Genomic DNA, 17875 nt, shown 5'->3' with positions numbered 1-17875 from the left:
GCACGCCTATAATCCCAGGTACTTGGGGGCTGAGCAGGAGAATTGCTTCAATCTGGGAAGCGGAGTTTGCAGTAAGCTGAGATTGTGCCATTGCACTCCAGCCTGGGTGACAGAGACAGTCTCTATCTCTAATAATAATAATAATGGGACCATAAACCATTGCTGTTCCCATAACAAGCTACTTTTGTCTCCTGTTGGCAGTGCACTTTTCCTCCCCTCCAGACGTTGAGGGAGTGTTCACACGTCTTTCTTCTATTTTCTACCAAGGCAAACTTGTCTCTTCCTTCAAAACTCAACTCCTTGTCACTGCCTCCTTAAAGTCTTTCCTGGTTGCTCTGGCTTTAGAGGTCCAGGGTCTGCTCACAGACCACAGTTCCCATGAGACTATCAGCCTCTAAGAGACAGGGTCTGTGTCTCCTCCCACCCCAGCTGCTACCTCCTTTCATGAGTCCCTATTGTATAGCTCACGTCATGATAAACAAATTGACGAACTGATGAATTAGAGAATAACCAGAAAGCACTTTAATAGTAAACTCATGAAACCAATTAGACTGAAACCCTTTACAGGTCACTCCGTGCTATTAATTTAGTGTGGACTTACTTACAACGCTAAGGTTTGCCTTTTGCATTTCTGCTTTTCTAGTTGAATCTTGTAGTTATATAACCACATTATATATAGTAGCACCCTTCCTGTGGGGAAAACAAAACAAAAAGCCGTCGTTCCCACCTCTTAAAGGGCAAAAGAAATGAGGTGGTGATTTTCTTGGTAGAACACGTTCCTGATTCCAATATTATTTATGCCATTGAATAGCTCTATGGCATTGAGCAACTCAGTGATTCTTGCGATGATTTATCTATGAAATTCAAATAACAAATCTTTTCACTCACTCACTCAACAAGTATCTACTGAGAGTGGATTATGTACCAGGAAGGGTGCTTGGGGCTGCAGATGCCATAGTGAACCGTAGAGACCCTGTTGCTGCCTTTCTAAAAAGCTTACTGAAGAGTGATGAAGAGAGATATTAAACAAACACTACAGAATTTTAAAACTCAAGCGGTGCAAGTGCTGTGAAGGAAAATAACAGACGCTCATCATCACGTAAGATAATAATATTCTATCCATGAGCACACAAAATTCTCTCAAAGCAAAATCCTGTTGCCCTCCCACTGGGTAGTCTAGAGATGAAAAAAAGAGGACCCTAAGAAACTGGATTAAAAATTTTCTCTCTCATTTCCCCTGGCCTGATCTTTATCTAGTTCCAGAAAGTCTTTATCCTCCCCATAGTGGCATCAAAGGCATGTTTGCATTTCCCCAAGAGGTGGTGTCTCACTGAGCTGCGCAGAGACAGGGGCCTGCGATCCGCCTCTGCAGGAAGTGTGTGTGTCTCGGCAGGAAGCGTATCCCCCCTGCCTTCCTTTCCCTGAAGGCGGGGTTCAAGGTGGAGTCTGGGGTGAGATCAAAGAGGAAGCTCTGCGTGGAGCACAGCAGGTACCTCCCAGCTCCTCACCTGTCTGCCTGGGAGACTCTGGTCCAAGCCTGACCAGGAAGACAAACAGCTGACCATGGCATCAGCAACTGAAAGAGATAGAGAGGCCACACTCCCTCTACTCTCACGAGCCATGGAGTAAAGAGACGCACATGCATTTCCGTGCTCGTGAATACCCGGATGTTCACGTGGGAGAGAGCGTTGCTGTGCAAGACAGTGAAGGCCGGAATTGCTCAAAGTATTTGCTCACGTATTTTTCCAAGAACAAGCACATAAAAATAAGAAAGCTGCATATTTTGATCCAATTCTAGAGCTAGCAGTTGCTGTGTTGAAAGAGATGGCGGTGATGTCTAACTTGAACGTCACGCCCAATGGGAAACTTGCCCAGGTACCCTGGCGCCACTGGCTTCCCCCACAGCACCACTCTCTATCACTACCTCAAATACCACGGAGGCTTCCCTTCGTTCATTGACATCCCTGAGAAGTGGGAAGGGGGGACTTTCCGTGGTTCACACACACAAAAGTTATCGGTATATGTGACTGACTCCTGCTCAGGTGTGAAGCCAGAGCTAGAAGATACCAGAAAATCAGCTGGGGGGTTAGCACACATTCGCACAGGAGGGCGGAGGTACAAGGAAACATCTCTTTATTGTGCTACATTTTCGTCTCTTTAGGCAATGTGACTTTCTGTGAAGAGAGATGGATAGGGCATGTTAAGTGATATTACATCAAATTAAAATTAAAACAGGCTGGGCCGGGCGCAGTGGCTCACGCTTGTAATCCCAGCACTTCGGGAGGCCGAGGCGGGCGGATCACGAGGTCAGGAGATCGAGACCACGGTGAAACCCCGTCTCTACTAAAAATACAAAAAAATTAGCCAGGCGTGGTGGCGGGCGCCTGTAGTCCCAGCTACTCAGAGAGGCTGAGGCAGGAGAATGGCGTGAACCCGGGAGGCGGAGCTTGCAGGGAGCCGAGATCGCACCACTGCACTCCAGCCTGGGTGACAGAGCGAGACTCCGTCTCAAAAAAAAAAAAAAAAAAAAAAAAAAAATTAAAACAGGCTGGCTGTTGGGGCTCACAGCTGTAATTCCACCACTTTGGTAGGCTGAGGGAGGAGGATCATTTGAGCCCAGGAGTTCGAGACTAGTCTGGGCAATACAGGGGGATCCCATCTATTAAAAAACAAAAAACAACAAAACAAAAACATTAATTAGCCATGCATGGGAGCACATGCCTGTAGTCCCAGCCACTTGGGAGGCTTAAGTGGGAGGATTGCTTGAGCCTGGCACGTCAAGGCTACAGTGAGCAGTGACTGCACCACTGCACCCCAGCCTCGGCAACAGACTGAGACTCCATCTCAAATAAATAAATAAAGTGAAAACAAAATAATTTAAATTTTAAAACCTTGAATGTTTGCTAAGAGACTTATCATTTATAGATAGTTTTCTCTAGTATTATGTTAAGTTTTTTGCCTAAACAAGAATATGAAAGAAATTCCATATTAAAAAACTAATAAATACACTTGGCATAAATATTAATATAAAAATATAATAAATATGTTATAATATATATATTTATTAATATAAAAATATCTTGACTCTCAATATATCCAGATACTGAAAGCTTAATCTCCCCTAGTGTGTAGGGCACCAGAGTTATTTCTGCCGTCATTTTTCTTCCTTCTCTTACTCTGGTTTCCTTAGAAGCATTTTCAGATAAGAAGCCAGAGCGCACTCTGCCTTGGAAATTGTCGGTTGGTAATGGAGATGTTAAAAACTGTATTTGTGAAGGTACGTAAGAAAAGTAAGGAGACAGAGTTGCATTCTTTATAGTTATTTTTATTCTCTATTATTGAGAAACATTATTTTCTGTATTTACCAATCAATTTGGTAAACCTTAATTTTAAAAAGCATGTATTAGGTTTAGCTGCTTGCATTTCTCATGTCAATTTCGCAATAAAATTGTTTTCTGCTTACAAAATCTGTCAAATTCAAAGAAGCTGCTAACATACCTATCATAACATATTATTTCCACTAATAATTATCTCTGTCTATGCAGTTCCCCCTATACACATACTAATGCATTTAAGTCATTTATTATGATAGTGTTTAAGATTTTTTAATACCTAAAATTATATTTTCATGCATAAACATTTCAGTGTTAAATGATTAATTAGGTCAGCAAAATATTTTAAATTGTTGAACTATATTTGTAAGTGTGAATGCATATTTAATTAGAAAATTACATTTAATAAGTTAATAAACCAAATTCTTCTTAATCATATTTTAACAGTTATAATCCCCCCCCTTTTTTTTTTGAGATGGAGTTTTGCTCTTGTCACCCAGGCTAGAGTGCAATGGCGCTATCTTGGCTCACTGCAACCTCCGCCTTCTGGGTTTAAGCGATTCTCCTGCCTCAGCCTCCCAGGTAGCTGGGATTACAGGTGCCTGCCACCACGCCTGGCTCATTTTTGTATTTTTAGTAGAGTTGGGGTTTTGCTATATTGGCCAGGCTGGTCTCAAACTCCTGACCTCAGGTGATCCACCCACCTCGGTCTCCCAAAGTGTTGGGATTACAGGCGTGAGCCACTGTGCCCGGCCTAAAACCCCCCCTTTTTTTTTTAACTGAGACTTCTGGGTAATTATGTTACTGACAGAAAAATAATGTCTTGAATTTCTCAGGTAACTTTCAGAGACATATTCTTTCATTTGTTTATTTTCATAGATATCATACTTTCAGATCACAGTTTTTCAGATAAATTTATACTATATTAATTTCACATAGTAGATTCTTATGCAGCTTAACATGTATTTTCAGTATATAAATACAAATTGATTTCATATATACTTGTGAAGACTGATGCCTTGGGATTTAGAATTATTTTATTAATTATCTAAACTGGCCAATTTTTAATAAAGATATCGAGAAGTTTTTTAAAGTATCTGTGTTTTTTCTGAAGTTCTTTTGAAGTCTACAGGGCTGGACCTTTGAAGATGGTTTTTCACTACACTTGACCTATATAGCAATCATTGATCTGAAATGATAAACCACTGTCAATTAATAAAATACACATTACATGAAGACACTAGGCTGTCAGCAGTGTTTACTGCTGTCTCTGGGGAAGACTTAAGTGCCATATAACTGTAACTAATAGGCATTTGAACAGCCTCCTCATTCTTATAAAGCAAAGACTTTTTTAAGAAATATAAACTTTCACAAGTAAAGCACCTTTTGTGTTAAATAACACCTTTTTTAATATGAAAATGATATTAAATGTTAATGACCTTTTTTAATATGAAAAGGATATTAAACACACATTGGATGGTTCTTAGAAAATCCTTTATATAGGTCCTCTAATTGTTTTCAATATTTATGATAAACTTTTACATGAATCCTGTGTTTCAGTTTTTTTATTTGGTTTATGAGTATTGGTAAAAATAGAAATATAATACTAAAAATGCTTGTTTAGTAAAGAACTTGGCGTGGACCAGAGAGATCTGGCCTTTGCGCTCACTCCTGGGAGTATGTGATTGGTCAGATCTAGCAATGCCAGGTGGGAGCTGGCTACACCAGAAAAAACAGCCACGTGGCTTAGGCCGGGACATGTGGGGCACAGCTGTCTACCTGGAGGCTAAGATCAGCCATTGGACAGTCAATCCCTCAGTCCTGCCTACAAAACAGAGCCCCACTAGAAACCTCAAAACTCAGACCCGAAGAGGTGACCAGGGTGACGTCTTCTGCCTATGGTCACACAGGGTTTCTGAGAGAGCAAGGCATCATCCTGGACTCTGCCACATGTGTCTTTTCCCTGGAAGATACTGACATATCCCCTCCCTGTTAAAACCATAATGACAAGCATGATAGTTTTAGAGATGTCTCATGATAGTTTTAGAGATGTCTCCGAGTTCTTCTAATGGAGAAGGAAGCCTCAGGCTGGTTTTGGGAGTCTGAAGGGGTTTAGGCTTTAAAATCATCCAGAGTTTAGCTAATTCTGGATGGCGTCATATACCATGTTAGAATCAGGAAAGGTGGCATCACTTCAAATTCTATCAAAAAGGGTAGATTTTGTTATTTTCACACTGACAAAATAATTCTACGCCAGAGCAGTTATTTCTATATTGAAAAACGAAGCTTGAGAAAGCAATAAAATCAAATTAAATATTTAATTGTAGTTTTTTTAAAATATCAAGCCAGAGAGTCTACCATTTACATATGAATTCAAAGTCTTCACAGCGAACTTGCAAATAAGAAGACCTTTCAATCCTGATAATTTCAAAGGAATTTACACGTATATATGAGTTTCTACAATGGAAAGTAGACTTAAAGATTTAAAAAATGTTTTAATGAAAAATAGCCCAGATAGGTTACTGCTATCCTTATTTTATAAAATTAATTTTAAGTGCTATTTTTATGTAATTAAATATTAGATTAAGATAAAATACTTTTAAAATATGGCTAAAAAATTGTTTGTAGTCATTTTTTATTTTTTATTTATTTTTTTTTTTTGAGACAGAGTCTCACTCTGTCGCCCAGGCTGGAATGAAGTGGCGCGATCTCAGTTCACTGCAACCTCCGCCTCCCGGGTTCACACCATTCTCCTGCCTCAGCCTCCCGAGTAGCTGGGACTACAGGCACCCGCCGCCATGCCCGGCTAATTTTTTTGTATTTTTAGTAGAGACGGGGTTTCACCGTGTTAGCCAGGATGGTCTCGATCTCCTGACCTCGTGATCCACCCGCCTCAGCCTCCCAAAGTGGGTTTGTAGTTATTTTTATAACAATATAAAATAGGTAAATAAAGGTAAAAACTGATTTTAAAAGTCTACTGATATGCTTCTTTTACTTCTTCAGTAGAAATTAAAGCAGAGCCAGATGTCTTTCCCTTTTCCCCACAGGATACAAGTGTTTAGCATTTCAAAGGTCCACGGAGTTGGTAATTTCATTATTTTTTCATTCAAAGGTCCTGTACGTATAGTGTGAGAATATCGGGTTTACAGTAAATTTTCTATTGCATACGCACTCTTCCTACACATAGTATGGATCTATTTATTTTAATTTGATATTGAAAAAATGTTGAAGTCATCATAAAAATGAGGCAGTCACACAGAAGCATTAAAGTCAGGATTCCTGCTCAGGAAAGGATGTCTAAAGACAGCAGGTCTTCTGTTGCACCATTGAACAACAACTTGCCTCCAACCTCTTGGGCGCGGTGGCTCACGCTTGTAATCCCAGCACTTTGGGAGGCCAAGCCGGGCAGATCACGAGGTCAGGAGATCGAGACCACGGTGAAACCCCGTCTCTACTAAAAACACAAAAAAATTAGCCGGGCGTGGTGGTGAGCGCCTGTAGTCCCAGCTACTCGGGAGGCTGAGGCAGGAGAATGGCGTGAACCCGGGAGGCGGAGCTTGCAGTGAGCCGAGATTGTGCCACTGCACTCCAGCCTGGGCGACAGAGCGAGACTCCGTCTCAAAAAAAAAAAAAACAAAAACCTCTCCCTAGAGCCCCTCTTGCACTATTAATCCACTCTACTATTTTCTCCTAAGGCTGCATCTACACTGCGCTCTTTCTTACACTGTTTCTTCTACCTAGAGTGTTCCACCTCCGAGTAGCACAATGCTATGTACCTTTCAAGGCCCACTACAAAAATGAGCTCGTTTTTCTGAAATGCAAAATTAATATATAATTATTATAAAAGCTAAACAAAAAGAAATACCAAGGATCAAATTACTAAGTACCCTTTTTCCCTCTGGTCCTAAAATTGGATATAACCACTGTAAAGCTGAACGCTGCTGACTTCACGGAGATTTCGCTGATGGCTTGCCAAGCCTGTGCCATCTCCTTACCTGCAGCTCAGTATAACAGTCCTCTTCTGTTTACTATTTTGCTATCCTTATAATTTCCTTGGCAACAAGGATTGTTTCTTTACTTTTAATTTAACACTATGCGACATATTCCTTAAATACTAAGCAGAGTGAGTAAAATATAAGATTCTCAACAAATATTTATTGAATACATTAATAAATTATTGGATACATTCATTTAATATTTAATGTGCTATTATGCCCATGAAACATTAAATTGCCCCCAAGCGAAATGATGAACTTACCATCACATCTTGGAAAAGGGTAGTTCCAGTTTCTGTTGATCCCATGCTGACAAGTGAGGACAGGATGGCCTATTAGAATGTACCCAGGATAACACTCGAAAGATATTGATTGCCCCACACTGTAATCTGAGTTGATCATGTACCCATTCTGAAATGGGGGTGGATCTGGACAGTTCTGTAATTCGTAGGCTGAAAGAAACAAATAGACAAAATAAAGCTTATATTTGTGAGGTTAAATTACTTCGGAATTTGCAGGAGGAGTGTCATCATATTTAACTGCTTGAGATGAAGTTGATGGATAAGTTTAATAATGTATATTTTCTAAGCAGTCAGTTGCCATCCAGACCAATATAATTATTATTATTAGTAGTAGAATTATAACCATATGCATTTAATAAAAAGTGAGATCTTTAAAAAGAAAGTAGCACATACCAAAAGTAAATTTTATAATGTTTACCTCGGAAAAAAGGCATATGATGTAAATTATTTAAGAAAGTAATACAGGCCAGGCGCGGCGCCTCACGCCTGTAATCCCAGCACTTTGGGAGGCCGAGGTGGGCGGATCACGAGGTCAGGAGATGAAGACCATCCTGGCTAACACGGTGAAACCCTGTCTCTACTAAAAATACAAAAAGTTAGCCTGGCATGGTGGTGGGCGCCTGTAGTCCCAGCTACTCGGGAGGCTGAGGCAGGAGAATGGCGTGAACCTGGGAGGTGGAGCTTGCAGTGAGCCGAGATCTTGCTACTGCACTCCAGCCTGGGAGACAGAGCGAGACTCTGTCGCCCCCCACAAAAAAAAAAGTAATGCAAGTAATAATAAAAGGAGCCTACAAAAAATGTTGGGTGAACATGTACCTAATAATTCCCTTTTATTTTAAATAGGAAATATACTACCAGTCTGAGTACTCCTAACTGGAAAATATGTCGTTGTTTGGTTTAACTATACAAATATAATAAGAAAATCCATTCCAGTTTTTTTAGTCTTTTTCTGAAAAAAACAAACAAACAAAAACACCGTATAATCCCTAAGCTGGCAACTACTATCAGTACAATTTTTTATAACATGATTTATTGTGCTTTATCATTCAGTCTTTATGTTCCCTAGAATAAACTCCAGGTAAGACAAGAGATAATAAATGTTTGCAGTCTGTGTGGTTTAAACATTTACTCACTAATTAGTAAGAATTAACTAATCCATAAATCAGGCATCATCTGATACTGTAATTTTAAAGCGAAATGAGCCACTGTGCAGACGCCTGTCACCCACTCTGGGAAGAGGGAGTGAGCACTCAGTGCAGTAGAAGCCCTCTCTAGCATCTTTGAATCTTTCGGCATAGCTTTATCCATAAAGGCAGCTCCCATTAGACTGGGAACCTGCTCCTAATGCAGCAGCAAAGCCACACCGTGCAGCACCAGTTCTGCGGGAACCTCTGCCCTGCCATGTAATTCTGCTGAAACCAACCCTCGGTGCCAGGCAACACAATGAGTTTTAAAAGAGCATGAGGTCACCGGTCATTGTGCTCACAATCAACTGAAAATCAAGTCATAAAATAAAGGCTCTGAACTTCTGCAGAGGGGCTTTTTCTGTGGAGAATGAAGCCAAATGGAAATTTCAATTTTATATGTAAATTCTTTAACCATTGACAATATTGGAGTGAGCCTGTAGCTTTGAAACTTGTAAATAAATGCTGGAAAAGGAAACAGTATATTATTATGACAGGTGTTTCCCAGAATTCTAGACTTTTTTTGTGTTCAGGACCTGGAAAAAAGAGGGGTGGGCAGGAAAAAAGATAGGACAGGGCACAGGGGCCTCTGGATAGGGGATGGGAACACAGAGGGCTTGATGTGGGATTACTCAGGGATTAGATTTAAGAGGCAGGTAAGGCTCAGAATATGAATCAGTCTGTGTTTCATATTAAAGCAATTGGATATCGCCATAAAGATAATGTGAGAACATATGGAAGATAGCAACCAGGCAATGTAATATGTGGGCCTGCAGTGTGGCCTTGGCGTTCACAAGATTAATGTAAGTGCTGTTTGGAGTCTGTCTTCATTAACATTTGCCAAATGTTAAGCATTCCATAGAGCCGTGAGGTTTCATTATTTTCCACAGCTTTTTCCTATTTAATAAACTAATGAAACGGCATTGTTTCCTCTTTAAAATAACAACATGCAGGCTGGGCTCCGTGGCTCATGCTTGTAATCCCAGCATTTTGGGAGGCTGAGGCGGGTGGATCACAAGGTCAAGAGATCGAGACCAGCCTGACCAACATGGTGAAACCCTGTCTCTACTAAAAATACAAAAATTAGCCAGGGGTGGTAACTGGCACCTGTAATCCCAGCTACTCGGGAAGCTGAGGCAGGAGACTCGCTTAAACCCAGGAGGAAAAGGTTGCAGTGAGCCGAGATCACGCCACTGCACTCCAGCCTGGCGACACAGTGAGACTCCATCTCAAATAAATAAATAACAATATGCAATGCTAGTGAGTCATTTCAGTAACTCAATGATGGCAACTTTATTTGCCACAACTGTTTGGGAAAGTCATTGGAATACAGCCATAAAAAATCAGTTGTCACATTAAACCTACTAATACATTTACAGAAACCTAGTAATACATTTACATTAAACCTAGTAATACATTTACACTAAACCTAGTAATACACTTACAGAAATCTCTATTATGAGCATGATTTCTAAGAAGAAAAAGGTAAATGTTTAAAGATGTTCATTGCAGCATTCTTTACACTACAGAAATCCAAACAACAAAAACAAAAAAAAATAGGGAGAGACTCATATATGCAAGTGATGAAATGTCCTATCTTTCAACAGTCACAGATTATAGAGGTTTCTGTGTATTTATTTATATTTTCAATATTGTAAGCATACTGTGCAGTTGACAACAGGATCCTATGGTTAAGCCCTGACTATAGTCAGCAGGTTAAAAAAACCCTTTAACCTTTCAGCATCCCTTGGTTTTAATTATTTTCATTTATGCAATGATATGTCTCCGAACGAGAGTCAAAGAAGCAGCAGAAAAATGCTTGAGAACAAGAAAAATCAAGATCAGAGGACACACAGTGGCAAAAGCATCTTGAGATAATTCCTGGCATTGGCTCCTCCAGGGACGAGAACTGGGAAGAACACGATGTGAGACAAATTCCTCCCAGAGCAGGAGAGGAGGAAACTCCATCTGGAGGGAAGCACTGGGCAGCCTCTGAAACCCAGAACGCCACCGGATTATGTCGCTCATTACTAACAGGGCTTTGCGGGCTCCCTAAGAGCTCCAGACATCACCTCTTTTACCTACTATCTAAAGATGTAAAGGGCTGGGAGCAGTGACTCCTGCCTGTGGTCCCAGCTACTAGGGAGGCTGAGGCAGGAGGATTGCTTAAGGCCAGGAGTAGAAGGCTGCAGTGAGCTATGATCATACCACTGCACTCCAGCCTGGGTGACAGAGCAAGATCCTGTCTCACAAAAAGCAAGCAAACAAACAAACAAAAAGCAGATACAAAGGAGTATTGCCTAATTAACAAGATCAGGGTGAATATCAAGTAATTTATATGATAAAACTTAATAAACTGTCATAAATTCAAATAAACTTATTACATTTTATTCATAATGCACCTAAATATTATAGAGAATTAGCTGTATTTTAGGTTGGTGAGAATGTAATTGTGGTTTTTGCCATTACTTTCAATGGCAAAAACCTCAATTACGTTTACACCAACCTAATGTATATTGATAATATGAAATTAGAAATAGTGTTTGAAAATGACTATTCTGATTAACTCAATGCTATCTTTTGACTTGTAATCTTTAGAACTCAATATTTACAAGCTTTATTTACAGAAAATCCAAGATAAATTACTAGTTTTAGAATGAATGCTTTTATCCCATAAATGTATACAATTATAATTTGCCAATTAAAAATGTTATTACTTTAAAAAGATTTAATTACAAATAAAAAAAGGAGTGAATGTTCCAGTGCTGCTTTCTGGTAAAGCTACATTATACCATGGAGCTACTGAGTTGATTAGAGACACCCTACAAAGATTTACTGTAGATCAACAAACCTTATAAGCACAATTGCTATTAATAAAGTTTGCAAAAGAAAAAATATTTTTAACTCACAATTTTGTGAAAATGGAATTTGCAGTTGACATGGTATGGCTGTGTCCCCACCCAAATCTCAACTTGAACTGTATCTCCCAGAATTCCCACATGTTGTGAATGTGGGAAGGACCCGGGGAAGGTAATTGCATCATAGGGTCCGATCGATCTCATGCTATTCTCGTGATAGTAAGTCTCACGAGAGCTGATGGTTTTATTAGGGGTTTCCACTTTTGCTTCTTTCTCATTTTCTCTTGCTGCCGCCATGTAAGAAGTGCCTTTCACCTCCCACCATGATTCTGAGCGCCCCCACCCCCAGCCACGTGGAACTGTAAGTCCATTTCAACCTCTTTTTCTTCCTAGTCTTGGGCAGGTCTTTAGCAGCAGCGTGAAAATGGACTAATGTAACAGTCTACCATACAGTAGCTACGTTATATAGAATAGTGTTTCTCAGTTGTTGTCGTGTCTGATTAAGTAGAATATTGGACTGTTGGAATCTTTTACGTCGTACTTGGCTTCAAGGAAAAAGTTCTCCAGGTGTTCGAAGGAAGAATATTCAAACCCCTATGAAACAATTATGTCTTAAAGGATGTAGCTCAAAGGCTAGAGTGGCGTGTCCCTCATGATTGATTGTTTTTGTTGTTATCACCTATTTGAAAAACTAGATGCTTAGAAATCTATGCTGATAAATGTAGGGACAGGGAACATTAAAACAGAAAGCCAGGCCAAATCAGCATCTCTCTCTTGCTCTGACACACACACCCCTCATCTGCATTCCCCCATCGTGTGGCCCCCTGGGCCAACCTGTCAAATGCACAGCAAGGCCACCGGTGCCTCTGCCAGGGACCACTCCACGCTGAAGTCCACAAAAACAGCCTTTTCTTGAAAGCCACTGCCAAATGGCCTAGAAAATACCCACAGTGCATGGAATGCCTCCTCGCAATATTGCTATTTGGACCTAAAATTGCTTTAGAGACCCATGCTCACAAAAAAGAATGAATAATTCCACACCAAGTTTCAACTATCAACACATTTCCTTCTTTATTATTCTCTTTTAGAATGAAACAGCAATTCATTTCTCATTCTTGTTTTGCTTTAAATGTAATAAACTCTCTTGGGAAAATGAGTCCTCCTATAGACCAAATATGAATGCTAATAAAACCTTAGGGGAAAAAAAACATGAAAGCTGATTGCTGGTTTCTAGAGGAGAACCAAATAAAACTAGATTCAATACAACCTCATCTTCATTAGAAGATTTCATCCACGAATTAGCAGTGCCTTGAAAGTATACAAGCCTCGATTACCACAATACAATATTAACAAGTTAACGGTTCATAGGTACTCCTGGTGAACCTTCATTTAAAACAGCATTTAACAGAGACACACACACATCTACAACAAAGGAGTGTTAATAGTATGTAAGGCAATGCATTGCCTTAATTTGGCTGTGTAGTTGGTTGGGTAATTTAAGAAGTACAATTAAGTTCTTTTTTGGGATATATAAAACTAGTGTTGAAGGCTCTAGCGCCCTTCTGCTCATGAAAATAACCTCTATGAAAAATATCGAAACAGGACATTTGAAGTTGTAATTAATGATTCTAAGCCCAATGGCTGCGGGCTACTCTAATCACTGAAAAAAAAATTTTTTTTTTATTTTCTCAATGGCAACAAAACAATTATCCTGTGTGTGTGTGGGGAGGGGGGAGCAGATTAGCCCATGTGGGCAGTACAGTGGTTTTCATTATTCATTTATTGAGTGAAATAAAGATTACTGACTCTACTCTGTTATAAATGCTAGTTATAAATGGAAACTAGAAATGGGTCTTACTCCGGTGCATTTAGGCAAACAAAGCATAGATGATTGTATAAAAGAATTGTAAGTTGCATAAATTATTATGAAAAAGAACAGTGGATTGAAATAAAGAAAATATAAAACCTGGTTAAGGTTATGCAGTAGTGGTCAAAATTGTTTTGTTGAAGAAATGACATTTAAATTAAGATCTAAGTATGTTAAGTTTAAATTAAGATCTAAATGGTGCACATCAGGAAAAGACCAAGAAAGGCAGACTTTTCAGCCAAAGGAAATGGTATGTGTTCCAAACACAGAAAGAGTTCAGTGTCTGGGATAAGGGGAGAGTTTCAGGAGAGAGATGACCTCTGCAGCCCCTTCTCCTAAAGTGTGAGCCCGTTTTCACACTCCCGCCACCTCCTAAGTGGAGAGGAAGTAGTCGTCAAATTGTTCAGACCACAGGACGTTCATTAGAACATGTTTTATAAATGGACATAGACATACCATAAATACCCAGGACCCATTTTTTCACCGATAAACCCCATCTGCCAGTCAACATCGTAATGATGACGATGATGATTCAAAACCCATGGCTCATTTCAGAATTATCTCAAGAATTTAAAATGCCAATTAGTTTTTTTTTCTATTGTAAACTTAGACTAAGTAAGAGTATCTCCAAGTAAGAGTATCAGTTACATTATCTTTTGGTCTTTGTTCCAAATGTCTTGTTAAACTGAGTACTTGTCTACTTAAATATTAATATCGATATTCCCTCAAACTTTTGATATATAAAGTCATATTCTCTCTTTTCTCAAATGTCTTTTCCAAACTTGCATTCATTGTCACACTTTACACAATAAGGTATAAAGGACTATATTAGGAGTCTGAATGGAAATAACTAAAAAGAAGTCATGAAGATAATTCCTTCGTATGCTGAAAATAGATGAATTTTGGAAGGATCCTGTTGCATCCCGTTTAGTGTGGGTGTGATGGGTTTCATACTGCCTGTGCTAGCTTCTTGCAGGTGCCTCTGAAGGACTTACAATGCCTCACAGTGCCGGGCCGCACAGGTGTGAGAGGGCGAAGGAGGCTTTGATCTGCTCTCAGAACCCTCATCACGCATGGCCTTCTTGCTCTGTACCCATCATGAAAGCGTTCATCCTCATAAATGGGTTGTAAACACATAAAACGTTTTAATTTAAGAAAGAAAGTCATCAAGTAAGAGAAAAAGAAAAAAGATCACTTCAGTGGAATTTGATAAAGAAGTTACCTTCTAGGGTAAATGGTGGTAAAAGCCACGACTATCAAACAAATTCTGATTCAGCTGAAGGTCACAACTTCTGCATCCCCATACTGGGCAATTCCTAAAGTCTTTTGAAAGCATTGTCTATTAGTTCTATAAGAGTTGTTGTATTATCTGTCATTAAAAAGTTGAATTAAGGCCAGGCACAGTGGCTCATGCCTGTAATCCCAGCACTTTGGGAGACCGAGGTGGGCAGATTACCTGAGATCAGGAGTTTGAAACCAGCCTGGCCAACATGGTGAAACCCCGTCTCTACTAAAATTCCAAAAATTAGCCGGGCGTGGTGGCAGATGCCTGTAATCCCAGCTACTCGGGAGGCTGAGGCAGGAGAATCACTTGAACCTGGGAGGCGGAGGTTGCAGTGAGCTGAGATCGTGCCACTGCACTCCAGCCTGGGTGACAGAGTGAGACTCCATCTCAAAAAAAGAAAAAAAGTTGAATTAGAAAAAGAATCATCAACACATGAAGAAATCTACCTCGGCAGTACATACATGAGCCTTGAAGTAGTTTTGCAAAATAGGTGAGGCACCCAGGTGTGACCCGAGTTCAGCCTGGTTCTCCCAATATGGGGACTTGAACATTCCACTTAATCCCAGGAGGCTCATTTCTTCATTCATGAAAGGAGACTAAATATACCCATCTATACGAGGGCCACAGGATTAAATGGGATGCTAAAAGAAATGAATCACTGTTGGCATATATTAGTTCAGTAAAGCTTAGTCTTGATGGAAAGAATTGTCTAGTTTCTTTGATAAAATATTTCTCATCACTCAAGGCAAAGCCCTTGAGCCACTGCTCTGATGGAGACAGACCAAGGAGGAAGACGCTACTGCTTCTCATGGTGGGAATTAGGGTGAATCACTCTAAGAAAAGGGCATTGCTACAGAGAATAGGGCTGCAGTTTACATCAAAGTGTACACTGAAGACTTTGAAGCCCCCCTTGGGTCCTCAGCTTCCCACTCAATGAAAAGATCCATCTGGGGTCACACTAGCATCTCAGCCATGAATGGTGGTCCACAGAATTTCCCAAGTGCACACATACAGAAGCTCACCAACTTCCCATATTTATTGGCTATTCTAAACTTCTGGGATAGCATATCACTCTTTCTTTATAACCAAGGATATCACCCTGGTTCTCAATTCTAAGACATATTTTCTGCCTAAATATGCTCCATTTGTTCTCTTAACTCCTAGTCCCAGCACCTGCTGATGAAGCCAACCAAACTGTTACAAAAATTGTCAGCGTTTTGGGCCTTGCTGAGACTGCAGGCTTATACAACAACGCTTCAGGAGGACCAGCCTGCACACGAAATATGCTCCCTGCACTGCATGAGAGGCTTGCAGCAAGGAGAATGTGGAAATCTGAAGGTGCCTTCACCTAGGAGATGGGTCTACTGATGCAAGCTGAGAACGTCAGCTTTTGGTTCAGAGGAATGGATCACTTAAAGGAGAAGGTGAGAGTGTTGCTTTTGCTTTCAGAAAACCCATAAAAGACGGAGTAGATGCCTGTGATCTGCAGGGAGAACATCCATCAACAACGAAGATTCAGGTCCTAGTTTCTAAAAGTCTTGTCCACAAACTAAAGGGAATCTTAGCCTTTTCTGTCTCATACATGGTTGCCCTAGTGGGGATGGAGATTGCTACAACTCTTTGTAGTCACTGTTGGAAGCACTTTTATGCAAAAGAGGCATCTTTGTAAACTCTTAGGTTGAAAGCTCAATTCACTCATGCAGAGGGGTAAAAAAAGAGACTGCGTAAGCCCCTTTGCCCTGTTGCCCTAATTACTCAAAGTCGCTCAGAATCCCCCGTTGAAAGGAAAAGGAATGATGCAGTTTTAGAAGCACATCAACTTTATGTACAAATTATGGTTTGTATATAAGCAACAGTTTGCATGCTCACATAATTCAGAATGAATTGTTCAGATGCTCATTGTACCTGGAGGTGGCTTAATTGCTTGTTCTTCTAAAGGGGAAAAATTGGTATAACAAACTATAGCCTATTTTCTAAAAAAATCATTTCACATAAAATTCAGCGGTTTTATGATTGTGATGAAGAACAAACAGATTTAACACATTTGATTATCTTTAAAAATGGTGTTTAGCACACATAGCAAAAAGAAGAAGAAAAACAGTGGAACTTTGAAAATAAAAGACATTTTTACTTCCTATGCCTAAAGCATTTAAAATTATCTTTGAGATTTTTGGCACTGAATAATTTTTCTTTCCCAAAAGAGTTTATGCATTACAATGTAGGAATATGCTTTATAGCGCAGAAAAGAAAAAGAGGAAAAGACTAAAGAACGAAGGAAGGGAGGGAGGAAAGGAGTGAGAGGGAAGGAGGGAGGAATGAATAAAGGAAAGAAGGAAGGAAGGAAGGAAGGAAGGAAGGAGGAAGGAAGGAGGGAAGGAAAGAAGGAGGGAGGGAGAGAAGGAAGGAAGGGAGGGAGAGATGGAGGGAGGGAGGGAAGGAGGGAAGGAGGGAAGGAAGGAAGGAAGGAGGGAAGGAAGGAAGGAAGGAGGGAAGGAAGGAAGGAATGAGGGAAGGAGGGAAGGAAGGAGGTAAGGAGGGAAGGAAGGAAGGAAGGAGGGAAGGAAGGAAGGAAGGAAGGAAGGAAGGAAGGAAGGAAGGAACTTAACTTCTCCAAATGGCAGATTGCAAAACCTAAAAGAAAAGCACTAAAATGCTTAACATGTCAAAATTTTTATGAGTATTATGAAAATCTAACAATAAGCCCAAGGCAATACCAACAAAAGTAAAATAACATAGAGAATTTTATCTTTTATAAAGGAATCCTTTGTTTAGATCTGAAAAAGTAACTATTATTCACATCAAGTGTTTAAATCATAAGTGGAATGAAACCATGCAGTCATCCCCCTAATATCTGTTATATTTTCCGGCTAATATCTAGTTAGTTGATAAATATCTTCATGCTATTATCAATCTTTCAGTTCTTGACTTAGAAATAGAGTGCATCGCTTGATTTTACCAAAGTTCTTGATAAGTCATGTAACTTCAAGACAGCTACGTCTATAGTAACATCTCTGACCTTTACATGGTCATAAATAAATGACAAGCTTTAAGA

At 39.9% G+C, this 17875-nt stretch overlaps 1 protein-coding gene across 1 annotated transcript in view; it reads right to left on the bottom strand.

Moving 5' to 3' along the window:
* The window catches only part of CSMD1 (CUB and Sushi multiple domains 1), a 2090842-nt gene that overhangs the window by 173036 nt on the left and 1899931 nt on the right, over positions 1-17875 (bottom strand). Inside the window, exon 42 of the mRNA XM_003271406.4 lies at positions 7591-7779. Coding sequence (XP_003271454.2) covers positions 7591-7779 — 189 coding nt within the window. The remainder of the gene's footprint in view (positions 1-7590; positions 7780-17875) is intronic.

Source organism: Nomascus leucogenys, chromosome 4 (genome assembly GCF_006542625.1).
Source record: "Nomascus leucogenys isolate Asia chromosome 4, Asia_NLE_v1, whole genome shotgun sequence".
NCBI classification, from domain to species: domain Eukaryota; kingdom Metazoa; phylum Chordata; class Mammalia; order Primates; family Hylobatidae; genus Nomascus; species Nomascus leucogenys.
Note: the sequence above shows the minus strand (reverse complement) of the source record. Positions and strands in the feature narration are given on the sequence as shown.